General features: G+C 42.5%; 1 protein-coding gene across 1 annotated transcript in view; it reads right to left on the reverse strand.

The window, feature by feature from the left end:
- Nucleotides 1-19,526, reverse strand: part of runx2b (RUNX family transcription factor 2b) — a 53,697-nt gene that overhangs the window by 19,210 nt on the left and 14,961 nt on the right. The window contains exons 3-5 of the mRNA XM_037685324.1: nucleotides 11,207-11,463; nucleotides 10,109-10,265; nucleotides 6,637-6,741 (exon numbers count right to left, since the gene is read on the reverse strand). Of these exons, the coding sequence (XP_037541252.1) occupies nucleotides 6,637-6,741; nucleotides 10,109-10,265; nucleotides 11,207-11,463 (519 nt within the window). The remainder of the gene's footprint in view (nucleotides 1-6,636; nucleotides 6,742-10,108; nucleotides 10,266-11,206; nucleotides 11,464-19,526) is intronic.

The raw sequence follows: 19,526 nt of genomic DNA on the forward strand, positions 1-19,526 counted from the left end.
GTCCTGATGACTCCTAACTTGTGCTCCAAAGGGTGATGGGAGTCAAACTGCAAATACTGGTCTGTGTGGGTGGGTTTGCGGTACACCTCGATTTGCAAATGTCCTCTATCTATTTGAATGTCCAGAGGACCAGATTTAACGTTTTTTGGATTTTCTACCTGGATTATTGAGCACGCATCATGATGCTTCTGTTTTAAGTTAAATTTTAATTTATGAAACTGTCAAGTATATCTATTAATGCACTTTTCACTTGTCGCTTGTGAACAGGTTGAGTTTAGATTTGCAAAAATTTACAAATTTGCACTGTTCCGAGTGTTGCTATAGTTTTTGAGAGAGTAAATTTGCAATTAAACATAATTCAAGTTGAAGTGTTACATCATTTTCTGCCCCCTTTTTCACATCTGCATTTGGTATGAGGTCAAAATGACAAAGATCATGCAGAGTAATGTAGTATTTTAATTCCACAGCAGAAAAAGCTATGTAGTCTCTGTAAGTAGGTCTAGGAAAAAAATATAGATGATGGTATCGGATACCGGCCAAATAAGCTTTAACATATTGGCATATCGGATATCGGCCAAAAATCTAATATTGTGCATCTATTATATATATGTAAGAGTCTGAGGTAATTCCCATCATTTTAAAACCAAGAAATAAACAGTCTGTGTTGATTTTCATTACCCCCCTTAAGACAAAAAACCTAGCTCACTCCTGTCGACTTGAACATTAAGGAGGTGGACAATCTTTATTTTCTTAACTTTTGTTTTGTAATTTGTAATAAATGCAAACTACTTTCAGAATATTGACATTTGACTAAGTTTTATAAAGATTCATCCATCCATTGTCTTTACTCGATTCTTTCTTTTTTGGGTCGCGGGGGTCACTATCCAGCAATCACTGTGCGAGAAGTGGGGGACACCCTGGACAGGTCTCCAGTCCATCACAGGGACACATAGAGACAAACAAAACAATCATTCGCTCTCTCACTCGCACCTAGAGACAATTTAGAGTTACCAATCAGTCTAACGTATGTTTTTGGTCTGAGGGAGGAAACTGGAGTACCCGGAGAAAACCCTCGCATGCACGGAGAGAACATGCAAACTCCACCCAGAAAGGCCCCCCAGACCCGGATTTGAACCGGCAACCTTCTCGCTGAGAGGCAGCAGCTCTACCAACTGAGCCACCGTGCTGCCCAGTTTAGAAAGACGTTGATTGAAAATAATTAATATTCTATTATGAAGTGTAACGCTGAATACTGCTGGTTCCAAGATTAGAGAAATGTGGCCTAAAACATAAACCACTTCCAAAGACGTTCCACATGAGGGGAGGGAGACGTGGAGACAAGCGTCTCACTGCAGCCTGTAAAATCAGGAGCTCCAAATACAGGGTATGTAAGAAGGCTTTGGTGTGAAAACATATTTTATTAGCTCAGGAAATTATGTCATCTTGTTAAAAAAAAGGGTAAATATATCCTCAAAAACAAAGAAAGACAATGCTGATTATGAAGACTTTCTAAATGGTAAATGGACTGTACTTATATAGCACCTTTCTATCTTATTTCAAGACACTCAAAGCTCTTTACACTACAATCTGTGCCTCATTTACCCATTCACACAACACTAATAGATCTATACAAAAGCTAATTGAACAAATCATTCTAAAGAGACTAATCAGAGCTTTATCATATTCATACACTGATGGGACACACATCAGAGGCTATGAGGGGTTCAGTGTCTTGCCCAGGGACACTTCAGCAAGTGACTGCTGGTGGATTCAAACCCCCAACTTTCGCATTGGAGGACGACTGCTCTAACTACTCAGCCACAGCCGCCCCTACTGTTTTCCTGCATTCTATACCAGTACCAATCCAATTCAAACAAAACCAGCCCTGCCTATCAAAACTGACCACAGCCATTGATTTTATATGCTGTGATGGACTGGTGATGGGACCCAGCTTCTCGCCCAGTGACTGCTTGAAACAGGTACCCACTCCCTGCACAGAAAGGTGGATGGGTGTTTTTTTTTTTAAGGCCGTATAGAAAAGCATGGCCACGTCACAGTGTTAGGATTTTAGTTTAGGTTTTGACTTACTCCCAGTCTCTTTTATAGCAGTTCCACAAATTTAGTGATGTTAAACTGGTTGGTCCACTGGTCGGTGCTGCTTGTGGGACTCAGTTTGTTGGGGCTCCTCGGACTGACGAAGTCCTTTGGATGAAGGACGAAACGTCTCAACAATAAAAGAAACTGTCCAGAGGACCTGACTGAACTTTGTTGGATTTTCTACCTGGATTATTGAGCATGAACTTTGTTGTTTTCAGTAGTTTTCAGGTTACTTTGTTTCCTCCCCGTTTACTTGATCATTTCCATGAGCTCCCTGGTTTCTCAGCACCTTCGCACACCTGCCACTCATCTGTTAATCAGTTCAGCTGTTTACACTCAGCTATTGACTCTCCCAGCGAACATACTCGCAGGTTTCTCCAGCTTTCTCCTCAGAGTGTGCTCTTTACCTGCTCTGCTGCCTTCCATCTGTTTCTGTCTCTGTAGTTCATGCATCTTGTGTGCTCCCACCTGTTTGTCTTACAATTTGTTCCGCTGTCCTAGCTTGTCATTTATTGATTAAAGTTCTTGATACCCATTTCTGCAATTTTGGGTCCTCGCCACTATTACACGATGACAGGCTGTGGCTCGTTGCTCATTGAGAAGTTAATAAACACACATGATGCTGCTCATGTTGGGTCTGCTTCGGCTGAACTTGCACTCCGAAAATTAACAGACACATTCCACTTGTTTATCTTACAGCGCCACTTCAAGTAAAACTTTCATTTCAGGTGCTACTGACTTTTCTAAAATTTACTTTTAACATTTTAACTTTGCTAACTTTAGAGGCACGTCCTAACTCGTTCTGCTCTGCATTCTGTGAGCGTAAACAAAGCTTCTGCAGGGCTAAATTAACAGAAAACCATAAGCAAGTATGATGCATGTTTAAAAGTGTGGTGCAAGAGTTTGGCTTGGCAGACAGGTCTCCTGAACCACTAATATCGTCTGCAGGCTTGCAACTAACCAGGGCTTCTCCACCAGACTTGTTAACACCCCAACCAACACCAAACCAGTCCCCAAGATTCTACGAAGACGGGTGCCAGAAAATAGAGATGTATCTGACCGCTAACCTCCAACGCACAACACACGCACGCTCGATTCACACTCAGCTCTGAGGAATAACCGCTGGAAGACAGTGTGTGTCTTTATGTGTGATGCCACAGTGGGTTTTGACACCTTCTCTGTTTGCCTGCCATCAATTAACTCTAATGAGAACAGTGGGTTTGGACAGAAAGCCTTGTATATTGTGTTATTGCAGCTCGGCTCTAATCACTCAGGAAGTTTGTCTCAGCTGGCCACAGCCACCATCAGGAGCAGCTGAAAGGAGACAGAACCATCCATAAAAGCATATTGGTTTAAACAACCACTCCCCATCTATTAGCTCAAAATGACATTTAATGACGCCTATTAGCTCCGCTCCAAATCACCGCTGCAGCTCCTCTAGACTAATGACACCAATAACACGCTCTCCTTCTGAACACATGCAGACGCGGGAGCTGCCATGCAGACATGCATGCAGATCATATCTGCACAAGAGCGTGCGTGCGCTCACGAACGCACACCGATCTTTACGCGCACTGCAGCAACAGTGGCGAACCGCAGGGCAACCGAGAGCTGTCAGCCGATTAAGGACAATGCAAGCCACAGAAACCAACAGCGCCTCCTGCTAATAGCGCAGTGGCCTGAGGGACCCGACGAACGGTGCTCGCTGCAAACCCCACGCCGCAGAGCTTCACCTCACCCTTACTCTGACCACGCAATTAATTAACTGATCCTCAGCCTTACAGTCCAGAGATACGAGCGCTTTAATTCCTCTACAGATATTATATGAGGGATCATGAAGCGGGGGCTCACATCCCTTAGGAAAGCTCATATGGCTACCATAAGGGCTCATCAAACACTCTGACACCAAAAGTCCTTCCTGAAAGAGATGCCCACAGTGAGGCGGGTTAAATGGAGAAAGAAAAGAGAGGAAAATGCCAATAAAACTCTTGATGCCTTAAAGTTTCATCAATAAATCGCACCAAGAATGTTCTTTAATGTTGTTTTTACAACACTCGTGATGGAATCTAGTGTCATTTTAGCAGAAATACCAGTATTCTTACTGAGAAGAACCACAGAGTGCCCGTGTGTGTCATTTTTAAGACAGCCTACTGTTCCCTCTCTGGTGCTGACCCTCCCTCGCAGGGGCCCGTCGTACCACAGGCCTCCTAATTACCCGCTCGTTTAGCACAAAATAAGAGCTGTAATGGCCGACAAAGCCCCCCCATGTTTCATTGAAGCGTTCACAGATAGGATCAGAGCGCTGGCGACAGCCTCTCGGCTCTATGGGAGCTGGTGCTGACGACGTGAACGCAGAAAGGAACATGTGTGTTTTGTCACCCTTTGACCTCGCGCTAAATGACCCCCTGAGTGGGAGACGTGGTCAGGCCGCAGGTCCTGGGTACATTGTATCACCAGGGTTATGAACGATGACGCGGTATTTACGTTTAAATTACTGCCCTGAGACTAAAGGGAAAATTCAATGTTAAACTTTTAACACCAAAGCCTTTTTTTATGACAAACTGAGCACATAAATGAAGAACATGCTGAAATTTCTACAACTTATATCAAGTAGAGCTCAGTTTCTCTGGACTGTTGTGAATGTGCCCCCCTCCCACCGCCCAGAAGGATTCTGGGAGACCAAGCTAGAGCTGCGGCTTCACGGAGGCCAAGTTCAGCCTTTCTAAATAAACTCAGTTCCGACTCCCATCTGCTCGCCACCGACTAACAAGACTTGTTTGAAAGTCATCTGACGGGGGACAGCAGATGCACAGGAAATGCTTTTGATCAAACAAGAGTGAGAACGGGGCGGTGGAGGGAAGAAGGGGGTGTGGGCGTGATTGCGAGTGCATGTGCGCTTGAAGACTTGCATATGCCTTTGTTTCTGAAGGGGGGAGCATGTCTCTTGAGTGCAACATGTAGCGAGCGTGTGTGAGGCGTTTTTTTTTTTTTTGGCACCACCAGCAGGTTTCCTACCACACAGAGCGATGATGGTAGTAATCCTACTGTCTCCTGGCTCCTCCGCGTCTCCGTGTGTCCCGGTGCCATATGTGACAGGGCAGGCGGCGGCCTGGTTTGTTTGTGATGTGATATTGTTCACTGAGACGCCTTGAGATGAGAATATATTTTTTTATGAATAGGGAGGAGGGTTGTGGAAACAGCTGCATGCCAGACCAGTTGGCACTGACGGCTACAGTAAAGTTTTTTTTTCCTCTTTTCTTCCTCACTTGTTTTTATATAGCCTATTAAAATAAGCTGATGCTAGCACTCTGCTACACCGTGTACCCTCTCAGGGATACTTCGTCTCACATTTTATGTCTCTTCTTCCTATTGCATGGGAAAACCGGCTGCATTCTTAGCGTTTATATTTAATTAACAGCCTGCTGACTGTTAAATTACACAACTTGTGTTTGCCGGTAAAACTTCTTTGGTTATTTACTCGTTCTTGTTTTTAGCTAAGTGCTTGCCACTATTGGCTGGCTCCACGGTGCCACGCCCACAGCGCCGCTGGTGGTGTAGTTGATGGTTAAGGCTGCAAAAATAGCAGAGGTACTGTTTTTCTTGAAAGTGAAAAAGTCGCATTTATATCATTGTTATAATAAAATGTCTAGAAACTGATTCTGTGCGACAAACTAGAGATGCATGCCTTTACAAGTGGAATTATGGGAAGTGGAGTTTCCAGAAATTCTAAAGCTTGACGTAGTAAAAGATGGAGTATTTCTGCGTATTATTGCTTGACGTCAAAAGGCAGGTTGTTATGTTTTTGCGTGTCTCTCTGTGTGTGTGTGTGCATCGTTTAGAGAGAGGATATCCCATGAACCACTGGATGAGTCCTATTGAAATACTCTGAAAGTAATCAATGGATGCACATCAACAATAACTTCAATTTCAAAGATCACCTGATTCAAGATGGCTGCCACAGCTAAGCAACATTAGCCAACACAAAAACGGTTATAACTCAGTCAGCTCTGCAGGTACTGAGGTAAGATTTGGTGTAGACGCTGAGAGCTATCCTCACAAATATACCTCAGGGGCTAAACAAGAACATGAAACTTTTCTTAAAACATTGCCATTAATTGTCAGAGTCAACCTTGTTCGTCTGTTAGCAAAATAGTTTATGAACTACTGGACTCATTTTAACTGAAACTTTCAGAAAGTGATTATTGGGTGCACATATATCATTGATTATTTGCAGTCAATCCAATTCAACATGGCCACCACAGCCGACTGACCTTTGAAAACACAAAAATGGCTACAAATCAGTCAATCTGACAAATATTAAGCTCAAATTTGAGGTGGCAGTAGCTGAGAGTAATCCCTAACACATAATGGGTTTTTGAAAGTAAGTAACTAAGTAATCTAATGAAAAACCATGAGATCTTGCACAATAATATGAACACTAAAGTGTAACTCTGACTTGCTGGTGCACCACATTTGAAAAGAAATCCCACCAAAGCTGCTGTTTGTGAGTGCGTGGGCTGTGCGTGCATTGCTACTCACTCCTGGGCTCACGGGGTCCGTCCACGGTGACCTTTATCGCTCGGTGATAAGTGGCCACTTGTGGCGGGTTGGTGAATACTGTGATTGTCAGCGTGAAGCTCTTGCCTGCAGTGACATCAAAGAACATCAAATGATGTGCAGTCGGTAGAGACAATGACCGGTATTCATCTCTAAACCATCCCCAAGTCACAAGTGTGGATGAGATCACAAAGGAGCGACTAAAAAACCCACAAAAGTTTAACTCAAGAAAGGATTAGCAACAAACAACTTGTTGACTTAAGGACTCTGTAGTCGCTTTGGCAAAGCCTGAATAGACGACGGGCTGCAGGAGCCAGTGTCTCATTATCCACAACCTCTGATGCAGCGTGAGTGGGCGAGAGGCATTTTAATAGTCACTTCCTTTCTCGATAATCCCCAGCAGTTGCTGCCTAGGGGTTGACTCGCTTGTCTGTGCAAGTGTGTACGTTCTAATGTTCACGCACGAGGAATGCTGTGAATCAGATCGCGACAGCCAAGTCAGCAGCTCCACTAAGGAGGCAGGCATCATGCAACGCCGGCTACATGCCGGGAAACGGGAAGGGGGAGGGAGGGAGGGAGGGAGGGAGCTGCAGCGACTCATGCAAGCAGCTGTCCATTCGGCTGCAGCCGTTCACGTGTCCTCTTCCTCCTCCTCCTCCTCTGCTTTACAACCACTTTTTAAAATAAACATGAGCAGTAAGATAGGTGCGGGAGATAGCTGCAGCAGGTGTCCCACATACCTGATTCGAGGTGCATGCGGGTGTGGAGGAGCCAAAGTGGGACACCCTGTGCGTCACCATCCTGTTTTTCCTGCCGTAGCTGCCGTTGTCTTCTACCTGCCTGAACTATTCCCGTGCACGCCAACTCTATTAGATCTAATGATCTTATCAACAGTATCTGATTCTTCTCTAAATAACCTGTCAGATGCATCACAGCCCCCCTCCCCCCCTTTTATCTCAGCTGGCTCCGACCTTCTCCTGGTGCACGACTTTAAGCTATCTAACATGCTATCAGTTCTCTCCGCTTGTACTTATCTGTCACTGCAGGGGGTATTCATTTCAGACACCTTGTAGTCTGATCTACTCTGGCTCCTGTGTCACTTCCTGTTACGAGATTCTGTGTCACAGAAAAAAAAAAATTGGTGGGTGGGGGATGCACGCGAGGCTTCTGTGGAAACGAGTTCAGCACCCTTATTGGGGACTAGTAGGCAGCACCTACCGTATTTTTCGCCCTATAAGTTGTCGTTTTTTTTTGTATAGTTTACATGCCCTGTGACTTATAGGCTGAAGCGACTTATTTATGAATTTTCTCCGCTATTTATAAACCAATTTTTGGCTGAGATATGACCGTTTTCTTTCATTCATTCTGAGTGAAAATATTGAACAGTACCACTTTCAGCCGCTAGATGGCACTTGAGTAGTAAAGCATGCCGTTGCATCATGTAATAGATAAACATGGCTATTAATGACACATTCAAAATGTTCAAGACAAAAACAATTGGACTTTATTTATTTTACGTTATACTTTATTGTTTGTGTCTTGAACTTTTTTGAATTTACCATGTCCTGGATGACTGAAAATCTTCACCAGCTATTAATGACACAATCAGCTTGCCATAGGCTGCCACCTTGGTCCAGTTCGCCTGGAGCAACCACCAAACCAGCTTAATTTCGCTGCGCCACCCCGATGAAATGCAGCTGATTTGACTATTAAAGTGCATTTATTAAGTAAAAGTTCAACCGAGACGCACCTTTACTTTAATGTCGAGCAAACAAATAATTGTTTTAGGTGCTTTTCTTGTTAAATTTCAACAAAACACGCAGCGTTCCTCCTTCTTTTTTCCTTCCTGTCTGCTCACTCCTGGAGCACAGAGGCAGCGAATACTTTTGAATTACAGCTGATTTGACCGTTAAAGTCCTTTTATTAAGCAAATATTAGACTGAGACACACCTTTACTTTAATGTCGAGCAAACAAACAATTGTTTTTAGATGCTTATCTTGTTAAATTTTGAAGAAACGCACAGCTACTTGTCCCTCTGCGCGTTCCTACTTCCGCGTATCGGCTTTCAAAATACAGCTGATTTGACCGTCAAAGTGCATTTATTAAGGAAAAGTTCAACTGAGACACACCTTTATTATAATGTTGAGCAAACAATTGATTTGAAGTGTTAATTTTGTTAATTCGTGTTAAAGTCCTTCCATGCACGCTCCCACGGCCGACATTTGGCAGCCAATCGATTTCCAGGTGGTCAGCGGTGATGCGTAATAGATGCGACGTATACGGTGAAGCAACGTATTTATTGATTTTTCCACGTTATTAGACATATTTGGACTGATGCGACTTATAGGGCAGTGCGGCTTGTACGGCGGAAAATACGGTATTATTATCCACCTAACAAAAGGGTTTCTTAACTTTATATCTTACTTTTCGGTCAACTTTAACGTGGCCTGAACTGCAACGTGTTTCCCCGCAAATGTCATCAAAACAACTGTCTCGGTGCCGTGATGTGTGCTATTACTTTTATTGGCGTTTCGAGTTACCATGGCGACGTAATTTGCAAACAATTATGCCATTTTTCCCATAAAAACGCCGGACGGAACACTTGTCACACTAAGCTACATTTAAATGGCTTTAACAATTAGAGCTGAATTTGGTGAGGTTATAGCTGAGAACGTTCCCCATCAAATACTGAATCCAAATCAAAAATCCAAGATGGCCGCCTTAGCTAAATGGAAAAAATGACTATAACTCGTTGATTTTTTTTTTTTTTTTTTTTTTTTGCCATGTTGAGCTGAAATTTGTTATAGTGGTAGCTGAGAGCAGTACTGTCAAATCAAAACTTTTAATTGGCAGCAGTGGCAGTCCCCATCAAAGTTTCTCCAGGAACGTTCTAGTTCTCTCTCGAGACGCCCTCATCTCTGCTTCCTCTTGTGTTTGACAGCTGGAGCACCTGGAGCCGTCCATGTTTTAGTGAGACCAGTTTTTAAAAAAATGACTGTGTATATTTCCAGAATGCTAGGATGAGCGAGTCAACCCGTTTGAAAACAGATGATTTACTGCCTAACAAAAAAAAGAGCGATAAGTGGAATAAGGTGGCGCTTGGAGATGCCAAACATTTAAGAAATGTTCCTTTGGAGTTTGTCTCATGTGGCAGCTGGAGGACACGGGTGGAGAGGGCTCAGCACCACCCCGATATGTTCATGAGGCTGAACTGAGCCGGGCCACGTCAGGTGAAAGAATCGACACCGGACTGATTCCCTGCAGTCAAAAGTTTACTGATGATGAAGCTCAGAGTGGGGGCAGCTTAAGGAGCTGGGCGGTGGGGTTTAAACCCTGGAGTCAGAGAGATTATTATGTGGTTGCCACTTAGGGACTGTGGCCACTAATCCTCACCGCTGAACCTAATGGTTCTGGTCAGAGCTGCAGGAGTGAATGGAGAGCTTGAGGCCTCACCTCTGCCGCTGCGGCCCACGAAGCGGAGGTCGTTGAAACGCGCTACTTGATTCTTCATCACGCCCGAGGCGTTCCGCAGCTCGGCAGAGTAGTTCTCGTCGTTCCCGGCCATCACGGTGACGACCGTCCCGTCAGGTATGTCCCCCAGGGCAACCACCTGTCCAGAAGACAAAAGGCAGACATTTTAGAACAGGCCTCCACACAGGAAACGTGTTTTTTGGTTCTATGGTTCAAAAAGACTCAACTTGATCTTCATATTTATTTATTTATTATTTGGCTACATGTGATTTGAAAATTCAAAAGCACAAAAGAAAAATAATTCTTTGTCGCTCTGTGGCACCGAAACTCTGAACGGCTCACTGTTTCCCCATCATCTGCGCTCCGCATCACGTTGATATACAGATTTAATGTTGTTCCGTGCATCATCAAGACACGTGTCATAGCGTTAAACCATCTCGAGTGTGGAGGGCCTCGTGTTATCGTTAACATTCTTGGACGCAGATAAAAGAGGACGAGCAGGCCTCGAATAATTACAGAGCAATAAGAGCGAGTAAATACATATTTCAGAAAGTGTCACATTTAATCCAAAGTCAGCTACAAATTTAACAAGACTCTTTGATGCTTCCTTTAAAATGGAGTAATTAATGGGGCCTTATGGGAAACAAACAAACAAACAAAAAAAAAGCTCAAAAGGCCTGAAAAAAAACACTGAAAGCATAATTCTTAGAGGCCTCTAAAATTTTATGTTTGTGCGTTTTTCCAACTTGTCCACACATAAAAACTGAAACCAATGCCTCATTACTGCACGTGACCTGCAGGACAATTAGAAAGTAATAAATATTTTAAAAGGGATCAAATTAAAATATTACTAAATCAGGAATTTAAAATCATTCGATTCAAGTTGCTTGATTATATATATATATTAAAAAAAAACATTTGACGCATTGGGGAGGGGTGAGAGAGAAAAAAAGGAGAATATAAACAGGACCGTGCCAAATAAAACGAATTATTTGAGCTAAATAAAAAAATTAAAAAAAATCAGGCTTATTTTGCCACGTTACAGACAATATGTTATTTACCCCCCCAGCAGGGACTCACCTTGAAGGCGACGGGCAGCGTCTTGTTGCACCTCCAGTGTGAGGGCAGGACGGAGCAGAGGAAGTTGGGGCTGTCGGTGCGCACCAGCTCGGCCGGGTGGTCGGCGATGATCTCCGCCATGCTGCGGTTCTCGTGGGGCCGCAGCCTCGGCACCGCCGCGTCCGGCTGCCCCGCGGGGGGGCTCACCTCGTTCATCTTCCCTGGGACCGGCTGGAGGCTGCTGGACGGCGGACTGAACCTCCGGCTGGCGCTCGGATCTACGGGAATGCGCATCACAACACCGGAGGGAATTAAAAAAAAGACGCTCCGAGCGATTTCTTCTTCTTCTTTTTTTTTTTTTTTTTTTTTTTTTTAAGAAAAGTGGAAAAACGGTGGCTTTTAAAAACACAGTCTACTCCTTCATCACAGCTCTTTAAACCTCACGTGCGTGGTTATAAATAGCATCAAATAAATCTCCAAGAGGCTGCACAATCACAGAAAAAAAGGGCAGGTCTAAAGAAAAAGAAAGGAGTAGACGGTCTGAAAAGTTTTTGTCCTCTTTTTATTAAAAAAAAGAAAAAAGAAGTCAAAGCGCAGCTCCAGGTGCGTCATTGAAGTCTTTGTGTCAAACAGAAAAGCGCTCTGAAAACCCGCAGGCTATGTACACACTCCAAAAAAAAAAAAAGTCTTCAAAGTAAAAAAAAAAAAAAGTTAACAATCAGCATTTATAACCCCGCGACGCTTGTAAATATATTTCTGTAAGAACTTCCGGTCGCTCAAAGAAAATGGGACGAAGAAGAAAAAGAGGAGATGAAAGAAAAGGAAAAAGCGAGTCCCGTTTTGCGGCGGTGCGCGCGGTTAAAGTGTTTGGAGGTCGGGCTTTCCCGCGTGCTCGAGCTTTTTGTGGTTTATATAGCGCGAGCGCACGGCAATTATCGCGCTGATGCGGCTCCAGCACGTGGTGTCTGGAGTCAGATCCCCTCCGCTGTAATCTATCACGCCTCTTCATACGCAGCCTCGGACAGATGTTTGTGTGTGCGCGCGCGCGCTCCCAACGCCTTTTTGAAGAGTTTATCTTCCGGTACGTACCGACATGTTGCCGCTCCGCGGGACCGTCGGCTCGCGCCCGTCTCCGCTCATCGTTTCCAGTCGAACCGTGTCGCGTCGCTTTAACAGCGCGCGCGCTCCCTCGCGCAGAGCTGCGGAGCTCCACGAGGCTGGACGGAGTGAGTCACCGGAGCTGTGAGTCAGGTAGAGAGGCGCGCGAGGGGTAGGGTTTCACTCGGTCGCAGGGGGAGAGCTGTTGCGCAGGTGTAGGCGCGCACAGGTACATTTACGCACGTTTCTCCTCATGTGGAGGAGCCAATCAGGAACAAATAAAAACGTCACCGGGGATTCGGTTCTGAGGTTCGGTTAAATCAATCACATGCGCGTTTCATTAGAAGAAAATGAAAGCACATGCACTGCAAGATGAGCTCCTGCGGGTCATTTCTGCGAGGCGCAAATTACGCACGACTTACATTTATTCTTCCAAATTAGTTATTTTAGACGGTATTTATTAAATAAATAAATAAAAAGAAGTTCTGCATTTCGGTGAAACTGCAGAATTTTTCAATTAAATCACTGATTTCTAAAACATGTGTCTGGAAATATGATGAGTTTTATCCACTGCAGCAGAAAAGTGCCTCAAATCTGTTGCTTCTCCAAAATGCAGCGAAGTCTATTTTATTATTTTGTTGCTATAATTTAAATAATAAAAAAAAGCATCACCAAATAGCACAGAAACCCACTTCAACAGCTCTGCTGCTCAAATATTTTAAATACTTTTTTAAATTTTTTTAAAAGAAGGACATTTTAAAAAGATAATATAATAAAAGAAAATACACACAAATTTAAACATGAGCATTGAATTAATTATAATTTTATTTAATTTTCTAAAACATCTTTGACGTTTCATGTCAGCAGCACAATATATTTTCCCATTATTTTATTTGTTGTTATGATTATTTAATAACTAGTTCTAGTTTTTGATTTTGAACGACCGGTTCTAGTATCTTTAATGAAACAGTTCTAGTTATTATTAAATACATAATTCCAGTTAATAATACAGAAACTGTTATAGTTGTTATTATTATTAGTAGTATTAAAGAAACTGTTATAGTTATTAAATATACTTATTTTTTTTAATTAAAGAAACAATTCTAGTTGTTAATAAAATCATCGGAGTGGAAGCTGCCCCCTCCTTCCTCCACTGTAGAGGGCATCATTACCCTCCATGAGGCTCTACATCTCAGCCAGACACCCCCCCCCCCCCCCCACACACACACACCATCCTCTCTCCTAATTACCCATCAGTCTCCCAATGAGACCATTCTGGGTGCCACATCACACAGCAGCGTGTGTATATTACCATTCTGCGTTTCTTTTTCCTCCCAAACAAGCTTTTATTGCACAAAGTCTTTAAGACAAAGGCCTTTGATACTGCAGGCCTCTTTCAAAATAAATTAATGACTCGGGGACACAGCTGTTAGGGCATTTAACTTGTTTTTATGTTGCGAAGCTGAATATAGCTTTAATATTTAATTAAAGAAAACGCTGCTGTTGCGCGACAACAAAGGGGTTTAATTGTGCACCAGTCTGCGCATTTAAAACAACTTGAACTCGTGCACACTCGCATGTGCGTGTGAGGATGTGGAAGGGATATATACATTCATATAAGTCTGCACTGACACGCATCTGGCACCTTGTCATGTGATGGAGGGGTAAGAGGGGGAGAAAAAAGTGATTGAGTTACACTTCCCCTTAAAGGGTGCCCCCTGCCCCCAAAACACCAGAAATATGGTTCACATTGTTCAACATTGCCAAAGATCAGCTAACAATTCATGGGTGGATAGATGTGAATAGTAGTAATTAAATCTGTAATAGTCATAAACACGGCCTTGCAGGGACCATGAAGGCACTTATTCCAAAGGAGTTGAGTTTCAGCTCGGATAATGTCGTGGAAAATGTGTGGGAAAACATCCAAAACGAAATGTAATTTAGCACGTGTTCTGGATGAAATGTCAGAGAATTTAGTCTATTTAACATACCCGGCACGATCAGCTTTATTAGTTTTAGCTTTGACAGTTTTAAACTGTAATTAAACTGTGAAGTTTTTAATTTGAGACGGCTTACCGCCCTGTCAGAAAGGGTTTTATGTAAACTTTTTTCCCCACACACACAACCTCATCAGCTTTAAATGTACATTGAGTTGTCCCTTCAGAGGCGCTGTGTTTTCCCGTTTCAAACCCTAGACCCCGAACCCCCCCCGTCCGACCCACCCAACCCGGTCGTGACTTAAGCCCTGACAAGCTGGGCTCATCAAAGACTGTTTGTCCCATCTGAATCTGCTTTGCTTCCTTGCTGCACTTCCAGCATCTGTCTTCCAGGTCCCAGTAGTCCAGGATCTGCTTAGCGTTCATACCGTGAGGCCTTATGGCGGTCTACTCAGAGGTATTGAGCCGAACCCTGTTTCAAAGTTTAAAATTCACCGTTTGACGTAAGGGAAGACAGCAGAGGGAGGTCAGTTTTGTGCCAGAGCGCGCTGCTGAATAAAAATATCACTTTTTCTGTGTCTCCGTGGCAGATTTATTCCAACACAAAGATTAACTTTTGATTTAATGCAACCCCTGGATTGTTTTTCTTTTATTCCAGATATTTGACTGATCTTGCTGAGTATTAGCAGATCTAATAGGATGTTGTAATGAATCTAGCATAAAGCCGTTAAGCCATGAAGTAGATCTGCAGCTCGCCTGGCACACAGCTGGATCTTCTCTCTCTCTCTCTCTGTGTGTGCTCTGGTGTTATTCATCTACTGTGTTACACTGGCTTGGAGTCGCTGCACAGTAGGAGAAGTGCCGAACAGTAAAGAACCACAGCGTACCACATTGAGCAGGATGTGCCTTTTGTGATTTATGGTAATATTGTGTTTCTGCCTCTCAGTTTCAATTATTTGTTTGAAAAAGAATCAAACTCAGCTGACACTATAAGACTAATTTTTCCTGTCGAGATATCAAGCGTGTAATAGAAGTTTCTGTTGTCGTTCCCACTTAGAATGACATGGACTGTGTGAAGCGCTAACACGTACACGCGCTCAGTAACTACAGCGCTGACGGCACACTAACCAGAGTCTTTTCTTCTGCTGTTGTTGTGCGACAAGCAAAGAGGAGTGTGTATTTTTGCATATAGCTGTCAGCGAACACAACTGGTACTAATAAAAGGGAAACCCGTTAAAGGCCAAGCATCCCTTGAAGGACTGTCCTTCACCCCTGAGTTTTAAACTATGTCGGGAAATGATGAAGTGATGTATTGACAATGACTCTCAGCTATAACCATGCCAAAATTTAGCTTGTTATGTGTAAAATTGGGCGAGTTATTGACATTTTTGAGTTTTTAAGGTCAGTTGGCTGTGGTGGTCATCTTGAATTCAAGTTCAAGTTTCTTTATTGTCATTCGCATCACACGTGGTACATGAGGTGGAACAAATTGTGTACTCAATGTCCAAGTTACACCCGAAAATAGCTAAAATAACAAGTATTAAAAGAAACGGTATATAAGAATCTAGTGGTTCTCAACCCTGATCCTTGAGGAACGCCATCCTGTATGTTTTAGTTGTTTCCCTGCTCCAACATACCTGATTCACTGATTTCATTACTTCCTCGTGTTCAGTAGAAATCTTTTAATCACCCATTGATTAAAATCAGGTGCGTCGGAGCAGAGAACCACTAAAACATGCAGGATGGTGTTCCTCAAGGACCATGATTGGGAACCCCTGCACTAAGATATATGCTAAACAATACATTAAAAGATCTAAGATGTACACCAAACACATAATGTAAAATAATATGGTATATTAAACAGCTGAACATGAGTCTGTGGTGAGTAGATGGGTATGAATGAATACAGCAGCATGAGATAGCAGCACAGATAAGGTTCACAATTGGGAATTAATAATCAATAATCACAGAACTGGGTTTAAAACAAATGGTAAAAAGTTGTTGATATACAGCTAATGTTTTTTATCCTTTGTGGCCAAAGGCAATGGCAGACGTTTATGTTTTTGTTTGTGTGTTTCATGGCATGTTTTCTAGATGCACGTGTGTCTGTCTGTTACCAGAATATGGTATGGTATAAAGTTTATTCATTTAAAAAAAGTACAAAACAATTCCATAACAATATAAAAAAAGATACAAAAGATTTAAAATGAAAGGCAGCAGAAAGAAGAAAAAATCTTATTATATCTGCCCCTTTTTTCAAACAATTATTTCAATCATAATAATTTTCAAGTAACAGAACAAAATGAATATCTCAGAATCTAAGATATCTAAGAATATCTCATGAACCACTGAAGATGAAACATGCACAAAGTAATAATTAGATGCACGTCTACAACTGAATAATTTTTGGATTCATCCCATTTGAGAAGGCTGCCACAGCCACCTGACATACAAAACAAAATGATAATAATTAAATTATACAGATACCTATCACCCAAAGCCTTTTGGTGGTGGGTGATAACTATACAAGCAGGCAAATTTGCTAACTTTGCAAAAAATAATAAAACAGCTTTGAAATGCCTCTTGAAACATCTCACTCCATCTTATTTTGCTTCAGCATATAGTTTGCTCTCATCATTCAAGAAGAAAAGTACACTCACTGAAAACTGAGGATTATGGATCCATTTCACAGTGGTGCATTTTTTCTTTTTTCTTGCAAGACACTTAATTATAGGTTTGTAGAGGAGCGCAGTGACGTGGCCCAGGCTGTTTAAGCTCTAACGGGATGTTTCCATGTTTGTCAGACCACTAGCCAAACGGCCTGCCAGCAAACCAATCACCGAGCCCACCAGGCTCGGCAGCAAACCAGACAAAGATCCAGTCTATGAGCCAATCAACTCAAAGAGCACACGTGGAGCCTCCAAAACTAGCTTCAACTGTTGGCAGCTAATTTGTGAACCAAGCAGAAGAGGACAGCGGGTAGCAGCTTGGCTCCTTGTGACCTCATCCACACAACCGTCTCACATCCACGAACTGATCCCAGATCACAGCAAAGCCCTTAATGACTGTTTGTGACCGAGCCTGTGACATCATTGTGAACCGTTGGGATGAGGAACGGCACGTTCTGCGGTGTGCGCTCGTACGAGTGCGTGTCCATATGTTGCTGCTTTCAGAGAGTCGCGTCGGGCTTGAAGAGGGTTGGAGCAATATGCTTCCAGAGTCTGCCTGATATATATTTTTTTGCTCTGTTTTAGAAAAGGCAGAGAGCAACTTGAAAAAGAAACGGAGACATGGAGGGGGCGGCTGCTCGCTGCTTGTGGCAGGAGGGTAGAAAGGGTGAGTGGGAGGGAGGGAGGAGGGGTATAAAGACAATTTCCTCTCCGCTCTTATTTCTCTGACTGTCTGCCGCCTACCGCCTTCATGGAGGTCCCTAATTGAGATCACTTGTATTTTAAAAATAGGAACAAAAAAGGAACTTCTGTGGGCTAGAAGATGGAGACGAGAAAATAAGGCAGTAATAGTGTACGTGATGAAGGCTGCTATTAAAGAGCCCCAATGATAGATCTGAGCGGCTCTGCATCTGACAGAGAACCTTCCCATGTTTACGTCGCACACCACCTGCTGCCATTGTGCAGAACTCATGCATGAGCCTGAGGAAACCCATCGATCTTTGCTTTGAGTGTCTGTCGACGGTGGTATTTGACGGGGGTGACAGAGGCTGAGGGCAGGAACACTCCAAACAGCGAGGTTCTGTTCAGTCTTTTTACTCATTTGTATATTTTTGCATGTTCCAATCCAACTTTTTTTAAAGCTTTGGAGCATTTACAAATGCCCTTCATATATATCCCCCACTACCAACAGGCAAAGACATCAGTAGGGTTTTTGCATGGTGTGCGAGTGTGTCTTCTTTTACAGTGTTTCATAATTGGATACATTTTAATGAAACTCTTAAAGAAATTAAAAGATGTGGATCAACTGATTATCATTTGGAGTCAGCCAGAGCCAAGATGGCTGCCACAATCAACTAATGTAAAAACTGGTTATTCTTAAGTCAGTTTTATAAATATTGACCTAAATTTAATAATATAATTTCATAATTTCATTTGGCAATGTGAACTTTTTACAATCTTTTGCATTTGTTCATGTAATTATCATTCTGGTACTTCTTGATTCTAAGGGAATTCTAAGGGTCAGACAAGCTAAAACTTTACTCACTTCCCAGAAATGTGTAAGGCAGAATGTAAACCATTGTTTCCTGGAAGTGTTGCAGCAAATCATCAGTACTGGATAAGAAGCTGCTCACATCCTCTTTTGTGCCTACAGAAAAATCTTTTGCTTTTTGCTACATGAAAATATTCAAAAACTCCCCAAACTGCAGCTCAGTCTTTAAACTAGCTGAACTGTATGCTACATGCCTTTTAATATATTTTCTGGAAAACCCTAGATTAAATTGGTTGACCAAGCACACACATAATGGTGATGCAGAAAAGTCTTGTCTCAATTTAACTTTATTGTTTGGAGCTATAACTACTGGGATGTTTTCTTTTTGTTATATGGATGAGAAACACACTAAACTTAAGATCATACATATGCACGCTTGTGTCTTTATTTAAATATATTTCAAACAGATCAGGACTTAATCTTTTTTTTTTTTTTTCATTTAATGTGACCCCCCCCCCCCCCCCCAAAAAGTGGTTTTTGCTAAGAGTCATCCCCATAACATGCCGTGAGCGTTAAAACACTGGGTGACATCTAAAATTTTGCCATTAACTATTTAGAGTCAAGTCTTTTTGTCAATAAAACATCTCAGGAACCACTGGGTGGGATTTATTAAAAATAAATAAATAAAAGGAAATATTAATTTATTATATCTACAAATGATTGTCTTTTAGAGTTAATCCAATTCAAGATGGCTGCCACTGCCAATGGTAATTCTGTCAGATTTGTGGATTTTGTGCTGAAATTTGTTGTTGCAACCGAGAATTGTTTACAACGCAAACTCCATGTGGTACTGAAACTGAAGCTTTAGCTTTAAGAGTTGGAGTCAGCTTCGTTTGTTAGTAAAATATCTGATGGACAAATGTAGGATTTTAACAAACTTTCAAGAGGTAATCATTGGAGGTATCTCTACAACTCACGAACTTTGAGTCAATACAATTTAAAATGCCCCCCACTATTAATCAAATATATATATTGCAATGCTGATTAATATTGGGTCACGGGGGCTGCCGGTGCCCATGTCCAGCACTCACTGTGCAAAGGGGTGGGGTACACCCTGGACGGGTCGCAAGTCCATCACAGGGCTA

This window comes from Nematolebias whitei, chromosome 12, assembly GCF_014905685.2.
Source record: "Nematolebias whitei isolate Nwh7 chromosome 12, NemWhi1, whole genome shotgun sequence".
NCBI lineage: Eukaryota > Metazoa > Chordata > Actinopteri > Cyprinodontiformes > Rivulidae > Nematolebias > Nematolebias whitei.